This window comes from Ursus americanus, chromosome 16, assembly GCF_024610735.1.
Source record: "Ursus americanus isolate L20-20 chromosome 16, mUrsAme1.1.p, whole genome shotgun sequence".
NCBI classification, from domain to species: Eukaryota; Metazoa; Chordata; class Mammalia; order Carnivora; family Ursidae; genus Ursus; species Ursus americanus.
Genome location: NC_142142.1, coordinates 17,348,569 through 17,360,818, shown reverse-complemented (window position 1 = coordinate 17,360,818; position 12,250 = coordinate 17,348,569). Strand labels below are relative to the sequence as shown.

The following is a 12,250-nucleotide window of genomic DNA, read 5'->3' as shown; positions in this document are numbered from 1 at the left end:
TAATGTAGGCAGTGATCAATCTGTGGTGCCCACCAACGGCATAGAATGGGGGATTGACACCACGTGCTACAAATTCACCATCTATGAACACCATGATCTCCAAGCCCTTTCTTAGAGCTAACATTCTGTGCCTGTAAGAACCTAATTTCTTCTTAAGAATCACCCATCACCCAATGCAGGCACTGAACAATACATTTAGAACATTAAATGTACTGCCCTGGGCTTCCCTTCCCTTCTCTCTCTTTTCTAGTTTCCAAAAATTCCTAAAGAACACCAAGTTGCTTTTCTCTATCATCTGAACGTATGGGGGTCTTCCTCTGAATCCTCCCTATTGTGACTTGCTTCCAGTTCAGACAGGGTCTCGTGGAGACTGTTGGCAGAGGCTTCTGCTAACTCTCCCACAGCTGCAGCTGTCTGCACCCAGCACTGTGCTGCTCTCCCACTTCCAGCCATGCACTTGCCAAAACAAGACCAAGCAATAATTTGTACCTTTTTGTCAGCTGTTATTTCTAAGTGCCAACACCTCCTGAGCAAAAAATAGAAAAACTACGAAGGATGACTCTTGTATGGAGATGACACAGCAGCATTTAAAAAAAAAAACCACAAAAAAAAAAACAGTAGGTGCTTACAGATGGAGCCCCTTCTGGCCTCCCAATGACTCGGCCCTGGGTTCAGCTTCTATCTCTGCCACCCATTCTTTGTTCATTGGTAAGGTCTGCCCCTACATCCCAACCCCATCAGAAAATTCTCCATCTCTTGCCATCTACTCAGCAAGGAGTCAAAAAAGACGTGGTTTTAAATCTTGACTCCACTACTTCCTGACTGAGAAAACAAGCCCCATTAACACCTCTTAGCCTCAGCTCCTTCATCTGTAAAGTGGGGATCATCAGAGCACCTACCTCAACAGAAATGACTATGAGAAACAGAAAGCAATGGATGTGAAAGCCCTTTACAGCCATACAGACATGAATTATCTTTCCTTCTTGCTGTGGCTTTTTTTCCCTCCTCCTCTTAGTGTCCTTCACTTTACCCATAGGGCATTTCATTCCCGAACTTGAAAGTAAAAATTGGCTTAAGGTGCTGAGATCACAGCTATGATATAATCCCATCCACCACAGCTCCCCTGCGGGTCAGATACCCCTAACACAGTACCTGACTGTCACAGGGTCTTTAGAGAAGTGGGTTGGGCCTTGACATAAGGATGCTGCCACTGCGATCTGCCAGTCTTCCTGCTCTGAACAAGAACCAGTGCCTTTTCTAAGTTAGAAAGTAAACCCAAAAGCAATGGATAAACAAAAGAACTACAGAACTCTCCAACAAAGTTAACCAAAGCTATGTTGCTTTGTCCTAGTTTTCTGACTCACAAATGAAGCATACTGTCACCAAATATCTTATTTAAGGTTTGCCTTTAGAATAGCCCATCAGAATGATTTGTAAGGACATTGGAAAAAGATTCCTATGGGAACATGACGTGTTATATTTATTTAGAGAAAACCACACTTCCCAAAGTGAAAGCATACAGACAGAAACACAAAGGAAAACCTATCTTTGGCCTCATTACTCATCCCATTTCCTACCACTAAAATCAGAATGCAAATTCATAGACATTTCTCTATGTTAAGCACTGGGGACACCATGGTAAATGAAAGCCAGTCCTCGCCTTTATGGAGTCTCCAGTCTAGTAGAGAGGCATAAGTGTCTCCTGATGTTTAAAACCTTTGTTAGCCTGTGCTCAGGATTCTTAGTCAGTCCATAAAGGTTTCCCTGTGAAGTTAGTCAAATACTACAGTACTAGTCAGCCATGTTTCTACCCCTAAAGCTATACTTTGTCCCCAGCCATTTCCATGCTTACCTTCTGAGTTCCTATGACCTCTACATATCTCAGGCTTTAGATAACTGTGGATCTTAGTCGTCAGTCACCTTCATTATTTTTTGGCCTAGACTCTGTAAATTTCAGCTGTTTAGTTTATTAAAAGGGAAATATATTTTCCCAAATTAAAAAAAAAAGCCAAAACCAATTGTGAATCCGACTCCTCACATACTAAACCCCTGCCCAGATGAAAGAAAAGTCCCTGAACATTCTTGGAGCAGCCATGAGTAGATGTCACTGAGAAGGAACATCAAGACTCATTCTCTATGCCATGAGGAAGTAGCTTAGCCTAGCAGGGCCATTCTCAGAGTAAGCCTGTGTTAAGGGTGAGGAGAGTTGTGACTTGGGCCTGGGGCCATTTCTCACACTTGAAAAAGTAAGACACTCACCCTACCCCATGCCAGCTACCTGGTCTCCGGGGAAGACATCTGTACTTCACAGCTTTATCCATATATTGCCTCATGTCCCCAAATTCGTTCTCATGATCAAAACTGTCTGTAATATTAACACCTTTTATGAAATTAACTCACCTTTCCTGGTACTACCTGTTAAAGGAGGAGCACATTGGCAGATGGAATGGTTTTCAAGGGGGATGAGCAGAGAAAGCAACAAGTTGTGTTGACCTTTGGTTTCATGAAATACTACCTCCTATAACACTGCTCTGTAGAACAGCATACAGGAAGTCCTTTCCAATACCCCTAAGCTATTTCCCTACCAAAACACAGTCAGTCCTGGACCTAATGCAAAGAAAGAGTAGATCCTCTGAGTTCACAGCTGAATCAGGCTAATCTTGTGCCCAGTTCATGAGCTGGGTAAAAGAGATGTTTGAAAAAGTAATTGCCTAAAACCAATTAACTTACCATGTTTATCTGTTGACTGGAGGCCCTCTGTGAATCAGGCTTGTAGTAAATGTCACTGGAGGGGCTGACACTTTTACTGCATTGTCTTCCTCAGTTCTCTTTCCAAAGTTTGAAGGCTAGATTTAGCAGCAATTCTGATCAGTGATTTAGGGTCCTTCTCAAATTTTTTATCTTCTTGAACTGACCAAGCATTTTCCTGATGAGTTAACATTAGAATAAAATCTCCAGTGTCCTGTGGTATATGCTGATGAAGTTTTTGTAACATAAATGAACCAAGCAGACACTTGCTTTTGGACAATGTGCTTCTTTGGGGAATAAAATAGAAGATGAAATAAAAGGTCCAGAAATTCGGAATGATGTGGCAGCAAACTATGGGATGGACCCTCTCCTTGAACTGAATGGTTTCATTTTAAGTGTAAGTAATAGGGGCTCCACTTCTCAGTGTCAGACAGAAGGCAGTCTCATAGGTCACTGCCCTGCTGAATTGCAAGTAGCTAGCCTCTCGTCATGACTTACAGTTATAACCATTGAGAACCTGATACTATCATAGTGCTAAAGAGTTTTATGAGGATGGAGGGATTTGGGGAATGACTCAAGGAGAGCGAGCAAGAAAAATGAACCCTGAACTGTGTCTGTTTCCTGTGTTTCAGAGCAGGGCTTGTAGCTGGGATCTGTGGGATATGACTGGTTATTAGTTCACTGTAATTTTCCTTTCTTCTCTTCTCAGGAGGGCAAGAAGACTTCATTCTTTCTTATGAGCCTGTCACAAGGCAGGAAAGTAAGTTTCCCAGCATGCTCTGTTTCCTGATTTCCAGGCCATATCAGCTGACACCGTTAAGGACTAAGGAGGATAAACTCTGCTATACCCCACTGTCCCCAGACCAGACTCTGCTCTGTCTTTGGCACGAACAACTTACCTGCTAAGCATGGGCAGGGTCAGCTCCCAGGAGAAAGGGGTAGCCCTCCAGATGAGTGGTCCTGAGTGGAAGGAGCACCGGCAAATCATTAAAGAACCCCACGCACAGGACAAATGAATAAAATCTCCTGGGAGACGGATACCTCAGTATTGAGAAAGGTTTTCTAGCAGATCTGTCCTAAAATACAAGCCATCCTCTGGGCTGCTTCATTTCTTTCTCTGGGAGGCATTTATACAGAGGCTAATGGCTATTGACAAGGATATTTCAGAGAAGATTCAAGCATCGGAGGAAGAGTTGTACCAAATGGATTTTAGAGTTCCTTCTACCTTCCTGTTACAAAGGAATTGGGAAAACCCTAGCAGAGAATAGGGAGCATTTTGATCTAAGGAAAAGAAATTATAAAAACATAAGGTGTCATTATACTAACAATTACTTCTTAAAGTCATTATCTAAACAATGGCCAGATAGCTGCTTTGGAATCTTTTTTCTCCCACTCAATTGACTAAATTCAGCAGTTGTTTTGACATTGTGTAGGCATAACCTAAGAGTAAGCAAAACCCCTCCAAACGTTTCTTTTCACTGAAAGACACTGCAGTTGCTTTTTCCTACTGGTAAATTCCAGAAAGTAGGCACAGCCAACATACCGAGGGTTAAACATCAATTTCTCCTGCTGGACTGTATGGGCAACCAATGAAGTAACACCCTCACTGGTTCTGTTTGGTAATTCGCCTTAAGACTCACCTAGGCAGAGCAGTTGTGCAATCCTGTCCACGTCTTTCCCCTCATTTGCATCTTCCCTTCCCTCTCTGCAGTAAACTATACCCGGCCAGTGATTATCCTGGGCCCCATGAAGGATCGGATCAATGACGACTTGATATCTGAATTCCCGGACAAATTTGGCTCCTGTGTGCCTCGTAAGTATCCTTTCTCTTTTTGCTAGAAGAAAGGCTCCCCTCCTTTGAGATGATAAAGTGTAATTCTGTTCCTCAATGGTCTCTCCAGTGATTCAAAAACTATCAGTTACCTATTATCCAAACATTTTTTTTAATCTGAGCATCTTATTTAATTTTCTCTGCTTAACACTTTCATCAGTGCTGCTGTGTATTGTTTTCTATTTAGTGAGCATACTATTTTCTCCAAACTAACTGTGGTCCCCCAGAAGGCAGGATGAATCCTTTCTCTGTAACTCATAGCCTTTAAAATAGCATAGAATTATTGATAGGCATCAGGATGTTCTTACAAATTGATTGAAATGCCACTGAAGCATCTTTTCCCATAGAATAAGAGAGATCAGAGACAAAGCCACGTATTAAAAATCATCTCAGATGACTTAGGGCCACATGTCAATCCCAAAACAAAACAGCCTTTTCCATGGGTGATGACAGTGCTGGGATTTGAGATGATGAAGACAAGAAGGCGTGTAAAATTTTCATCTATCCTCTAGGCCATCACAGATTTTAATCTGCTCTCTTGTCCTGATGGACGATCACCCAGTCTCCTGGTCCCACTGAGTGTAGCCCCATAAGAGTCTATCGGCTCTGCCTCCCATGCATACCACACCTTCCCATTCACCCCTTACTCCCATGGCATCGCACAAAAATGCGTGGAGGCCTTCTGCTTCTGGTGTGTGTGTGTGTGTGTGTGTGTGTGTGTGTGTGTGTGTGTGTTTAAACAGACACACACCCCCCAACTCCGAGGAAATTTCAGTTGAGCTCTTAAATCTATCCCAACAAATACTTCTTTCTCAATGGATATTTTTGAAGCTTTATGCTTTCAGGTGTCTCCTACATTCAGCACTGCAGATGTCACCCAGAATACCTAGGAATAGCAGGAATCACATGTGTGCAAGTACAGAAACAGAGGGGAACTAGGGTGATTGCTGTAGCTCATGAAACGGTTCCCAGCAAGGACTCTGGAAAGAGATCCTGCCGAAGAACCTATCTTGAGAAAGACTCCAGACAGAAATGATCAAGTCAAACCCTTCTCCATTCATAGCAGTCTCCAGTGCTTTCCTCCACTTTGGAAAGAAAAAAACCCAGACAGTCCTTAATTGCCATTCCCACTTTCCCCTCCACCTTGAACTTTTTCTTTTGTTTTAATTAATAGCACTATTTTATGATACTCAATATATGTTCATTGTACAAAACCTGGAAAATGCTAAAAAGAAAGTTCAGCGAGAAAATAAAAAATATACAGACTTTCAGAGTATCCAGAGATAAATCATTGTTAATATTTTCCTAGATTTTCACCTATTCCTTCTTTTCTTCATTTTCTCCTCTGATTGGGTACATATTGGATACATAGAATTGTTTTGGCTTAACGTTATTTCAATTTTTATGTAAATATTTTAAATGATTATTACATCATAATCATTCCTTGTTTATGGGTATTTTGGGTTGTCTCTCCTTTTCACTCTTACGAATTATAATTGAAGTATAATTTAATCATGTGATAATTATTATTTTTAATTTATAAATTAATATAATGAACATCTTTAAGGATAAAACTTTATCTGAAGCTTTGATAATTTTTTTAAGATAGATTCCTAGGAAAAGAGTATCGAGTGAAAGATTGGAAATATTTTAACATCTTTTATTTATACTGATAGGATTGCTTTCTCTTCTCTTCTTACTAAGAGCTTCAGTCATCTCTAACCATGGTTAGAGTTGATGACTTCTAGTCCCACCTTACCTGTAAAGATCTCATTTCACATCTTTCAAATCCCTGAATATATTTTTACTGTTTGTCCTTTTTTTCCTCCTGTTTATGACACATTTTCTTGCTGTTTTGCTTGTCCCATAATCTTTTATTGCGTACTGACATTGTGACAGTACTTAATTGAGACCCTGGATTTGGTTATCTTTCTTTATAGAACATTATGTTTTTGTTCTGGCTGGTAATAATTTACTGGCAAATCAGCTTCTTCAGTTCTGACTTGGTTTTACACTTTGTGAAGGTGGGTCTAGAATAAAACTAGAGTAACCTTCTAAACTGTAGCCCTTCCACTCAGTCACTTAAGCAACTGACTCTTGAATGTTGGCTCACCTCATGATCTCAGGGTTGTGAGATCCAGCCCCACATTGGGCTCCTTGCTAGACATGGAACCTGCCCCTCCCCCTGCCTCCCTCTCTAAAAAAATATAAAATAAAATGTTAAATTGTAGCCTTTCCATGTTCTTAACCAAATACCCAGTTCTACTGTAGAGTCTCCTAGCACTAAATAACCTCTAGACCGTCCACTTGGAAATGGAGGTGGAGTGAAGGTAGAGTTCCCCTCGTGTGTTTCTCCAGTCTTAAGGTCACAGCCCTGGGCTGCCTGTTGTCTGATGCCTGACAATGGCTGTTCCCTACACCTTGTCAAGTTTTGTAGTTGCTTACAGTGGAAGGCTAACAGGTACCTCTTACTATGTAATGGTCCTCCATATTACATATTTTTGTATATCTATGTTGAGGGTATGGTGAAGAGAAGAGGTGTACAGGCTGTCTATGAATATAAATTACCTTAATTTTATTATTTTTGTTTTATAAAGATACTACGAGGCCGAAGCGCGAGTATGAGGTGGATGGCAGAGACTATCACTTTGTCATTTCCAGAGAGCAAATGGAGAAAGATATCCAAGAGCACAAGTTTATAGAAGCTGGCCAGTACAATGACAACTTATATGGAACCAGTGTGCAGTCTGTGAGATTCGTAGCAGAAAGGGTATGTCCACCAATCATCTTATACCTCCCCTAAAGAAGGTTCCTGGGTGACAAACTGCATTTTTTGTCATTACTCTTTCCCGATTGCAGTTGTAAATTTTGATTAAATATTCCTTTTAAGACCTCTAAGCTGAGAATGACTTTAGACCAAGGTCATTAATCTTTGTTCTAATCTCAATAAGGTATGCTGACCAACTTGTGGGGAGGTGGGGGTTATAAACCTAAAGGCACTTAACAGCTTGAAGTTCATGGAGATTCACTTTGTCCTTAACTCACTTATCTTTGGCCCCAGTAAACAACATTGAATTTATTAAGGAAGCTTTATTGCTCTCAGTTGTTTAAATCGGGGTCCTCAATTCTTTTTGTTAGCAGGAGTTACATTTTATCTCCCTGAAGACTTTGTACCCACATAATGGAGGGTAGATAGATGAAGAGACTAGGGCCTAGCCTACAGCTGACAGAAATTCCAGCTTAGAGGAGGTGTGAACACTGCCATTCCCTTCCCGTTGATAATTTCAAGGGTGTGGAAAAGAAGAGAATGTTCAAGAGAGAACAGGATAGGAAGGCACTTGAGTGTGGCTTTAAGATCTGCCTATAGAGAGATCCTGATCTCCTGTCAATACAGAGGACCAATTTCATGGGAGAAAAGATAAGAGTGAAGAGTCAATCCTATTTGTTATATAATTAATATTTGTTGGGTTGATTTGATGTGATTTGACATAGCCTTTTGATGTACTGGTAAAAAATTAGAAAAAAACTTTTAATGTCTATCTGAGAATACAGTAAGCTGCATCTCTTCCTCTCTCTCAAAAGTTAGGTTCTGTGAGCTGTATCATGTTGTTTCAAATCAGTTTCCTCGATGATTGCATCTATTCTCCCCTTTGAACATGTAAATATAACCTAATATAAGTTATGTTCTGGACAGTGAATAATCAAACAGCATTTAGACATTCTTTTTAGCTGTTGCATTTCACAGAGAGCAAACTTGGAATTTATGGCTTAAGTGATATAGGGTTTGAACCATTTTAGTATGTTTCTCCTATAAGAGCTCAAGTATTCACTAGAGTCTCTTTGTTTTCACGTGGGCATTATAGAAAGTTTTTAATTCCCTATTATTCATTTAGGACTGTTCCTATCTGTACAATATGCTTTTTCTCTTCTTTTCTAAAGTTCTTCTGGCCTCAGGGTAATAAGGCCATTTCTCCCCAGGAGTTAGAATATGATGTTTGCCAAATGTATCTACTTTTCCTGAAATACTTTACAAAGCAACTCCTTGCTCTGAGCACTCATTGCAGTGGAAGCCCAGTTAAATGAGGTGTGCTATATGTAATAGGGTTTTCATGTAACAAACAAATTTACATACACTGTGCCATACACTCTCTCAGCACTTGAGATGTAATATTGAAGGAAACTCTTTTTGTATCCATCCTCAGCTACGCAGGACTGAGCATATCCAGAGCAGGATACATATAAGCGCTCAACAAATATTTATGGAATTGTTCCAAATGCACATGATTACCACTCCTCCAGATTTAACATTGGTCAGGGTGAGACAATGAGGTGTCTATTTATTCCAACAGACAATTCTGTCAGTGTTCAAGACTTGGGTTTGAGTTCTTCTAGCACTGAGACTAAGCAAGTTACATATTATTTCTAAGCCTTAGTCTTATCTTCTATAAAATGTGGCTGATAATACCTACCTCATAGATTTGGGGATTTCTTGTTTATCTTCAGAGATAGTTTAGAGAGCTTCATGAGTGTGGACCCAATTATCTTCAGAGATAGTTTAGAGAGCTTCATGAGTGTGGACCCAATCACATTACATAAGGCTACATATCTTCTTTGTGCAAAATGTCAGGTATTTATTTAAGAAAATTAAGCTGAGGTAAGACATGTAAATTCTCTATCGCAGTGGCAGGCACTTAGTAAGGGAGTAATAAATATGAGTTATCAAAAGCATTCAGTGGTGACCCTGAATATCGACTTTTTTTTATGCTTTGAAACGATCCTTTGTCAACCTTTAGAAATTCAGTACCCTTTACTTTCCTCGAAAAACACACTTCCATTTTTTTGTTTTGTTTTGTTTTGTTTTGTTTGTTTGTTTGTTTTGGTTGGATTATGATCACTCTTTCTGGATTAACTCCATATTTTTCTTCTCTTTCTACCAGGGCAAACACTGTATACTTGACGTGTCAGGAAATGCTATCAAGCGGTTGCAAGTTGCCCAGCTCTATCCCATTGCCATCTTCATTAAGCCCAAATCTCTGGAACCTCTGATGTAAGTGGAGGACTCGGGAGGCTGTCCATGTGATAGAGCCAAGTGCTGACAGCTCTCGGTCATAAGTGCTTAGAAGTCAGAAGTGCCGTTGTTGATTTTTTGAAGCATTTCCTTTTTGAAAAAATATATGAAAGTGTTTTTGAACCGCTAGAGACCTGATGTCAGTAATTCCCTAACGTCTTCACTAATGTTTCTTGATTTTTATGTTCATTTCACAAGTTGTTTTGTATGTGTGTGTTCGTGTGTGTTTTGTTTTGTTTTGTTTTGTTTTGTTTTGTTTTGTTGTTATGAAGGTAGTTGGTTTGGTTTGGTTTTCAGATGATAGGAAGCAATCATCTTTGCTTGTCTTTTTCTTCTGAAAGCAGCTCCATTAGTAAATCTTTTTAAACAAGTGGGTTTTTGTAGACGGAGCAGACAATATTTTAGACTCTTTCTACTGACATCTCATTTAGTTCTAGCATAGAATTCTTCTGTTCCTTAATGAAAACCTCATGTATGTAGACCGCTATCCTTGGTGACATGGCAGTAACACATCTATAACTTAAACCAACAGCTCCATACCAGCGCACGTTTATGAATAAGGCAAAAATGTAGGACTCGGATTTTTTTGTGGTTCTTTTTATTTTTCAGAGGACTTGCAAAATAGCTTCCTTTAAAAATCACTAAACAAATTGGTCAAATATTCACAACCAACTATAAAGTAACATATTTTCAGTAGCAATTTGTTAGAAATTGTTGGCATTGCTTTCTAGACACCTCCCATACAAACATTAGGCTGCAGTAGCCGAAAAGCAGGGACTTGAAAACTGGTCAGGCTAGATTTGGTTTTTCCCTTTCCCTTCCCCTTTCCCTTCGTCTGATCAGTTATGTCCCCGCAGGCAAATTGCTTGACCTCCCTGAGATTTAGTTCCTCTCCTTTAAACTAGGCACATTAATAATACCTACCTCACAGATGGTATAAAGGTTAAACATGATCATGAATACAAAGCTCCCCATATGGTCTTTGGCATATAGTAATCACTCAATAAAAAGTAGCTACAATAAGTGCAAAAAATTTCAAATTACTTCATTATAAAAAGAAGAAAACTATTTTATCATCACAAAGCACGTTAAGTACCTTTTTCCAAGAGGTCACAAGAGATAATGCCGGTGTGTCTATTGGCAAGAGCTTTGCTCAAACGTGCCTCCATTTGGGCCTCAAGATCTTAGAGGGTTTGACAGGGTTCAGAAGCGAGCCACAGAATACTGGAAAACAATGTACGTGGAAAAACCAAAGAGAAGGAAATTACTTAATCCCGGAAATGAAATAGTTACTTGCAGACGGGATCAGCCTTGTTCCACGTCTTGTCTAGGAGTGAAAAAACAGAGCAAGCTGCAACAGCTTGAATTGCAGCCTAAGAGAATTAAGTTAAATACATAGTCAGTCTCTGGGGAAATTGCCAGAGAGGTGTCTTAAAAGCAGAACATGTTCCCATAAATAAAAGATGGACAAAGGTTCTTACCAGGATGAAAAAATAAAATCAAGAGGTCACTGACAGTACCTTCTGCCCTGAGAATTTAGGTGTTAAATTATAATGTCAAGCAGCTTTGCCGAGAGTTGGCACATGGAAAAAATTATGTGTTGATGATAAAATACTGGTTCTTGATAGTATTATCCCTGAGAGCATGCTTGAAATCTCTCCTCATCTATGATACGATGTTGGGTAGTGCACAGAGTAAATTAAGCAACCACAAATTTCATTACGTAAAAGTGATTTATAATCTGTAAAGAGCCTCATAAATATTATTAGCAATGCTAAGATGAAGAAGAAGAATAGAAAAATGGCCCTCACCTCCTGGGAACAGCATCTTAAAGGCCTGTTTCAGAAATAGAAGAATAAGTTTTCACATCATAAATACTCAGGGGGATAAATGGCTTCCCAGGGAAGTGAGGCCTGAGGGAGACACAGCAGTTGTACATTTGCTTCAGTGTGATATTGGGAGACATTCCCATCTGGTGCTCAGTAGGAGAAGGTCTCCTTCCTTCCACAACTATGAGATGACTTATTTAGTTTTGCCTCAGGGCACTGTCACAGCCACTTGTCACCAAGGAAAATTAAACCTACCGATGGCTGGATTCCACAATGAGTACCGTGAATCTGACATAATTTGCTGCAGCCATATTCATGAGTCTCGAGTGCAATAATGGTGACATTCAAACTAATGGGATCTTATTATTAAATGCTGGGTGTTTACTTTCCAGTTCCCTCTTTTCCAAGGGTTTTACTTCAGGAGCAAAGCTGGCATGAATTGCCCATTCCCCGGGGGAGGAGTGAATGCTAGGTCAACTGGAACAAAAGCATGGCAGCTGTCACATTTAGACATTGATACATCATCACACACATTATTTCTCAAGTGCATCATCCACATCAAACCACAGAGCTTATTAGCACATACATAGCTGACTCTTCAGAGGAGCATAAAATCAAGGCTGTGGATAAAAGGGATATTCTTTTTACAGTGTGCCACCGCGTGATCTCTGTTCCTCACCCCCACCCCATGGCAGTGGGAAGGTTTCCCCTGTCTCTTGACCTTGCCAACCCCAATCTGCTTTTACCTTCTTGCTCCCACGGTGGCCCATGTTT

The 12,250-nt window shown here is 40.1% G+C and overlaps 1 protein-coding gene across 9 annotated transcripts in view; it reads left to right on the top strand.

The window, feature by feature from the left end:
- DLG2 (discs large MAGUK scaffold protein 2) overlaps window positions 1–12,250 on the top strand; it is an 857,148-nt gene that overhangs the window by 835,700 nt on the left and 9,198 nt on the right. For all 9 annotated transcript variants that reach the window (XM_087868197.1, XM_087868200.1, XM_045815593.2 and 6 more), the window contains 4 exons: window positions 3,458–3,508; window positions 4,460–4,561; window positions 7,177–7,349; window positions 9,517–9,626. In XM_087868197.1, coding sequence (XP_087724323.1) covers window positions 3,458–3,508; window positions 4,460–4,561; window positions 7,177–7,349; window positions 9,517–9,626 — 436 coding nt within the window. The remainder of the gene's footprint in view (window positions 1–3,457; window positions 3,509–4,459; window positions 4,562–7,176; window positions 7,350–9,516; window positions 9,627–12,250) is intronic.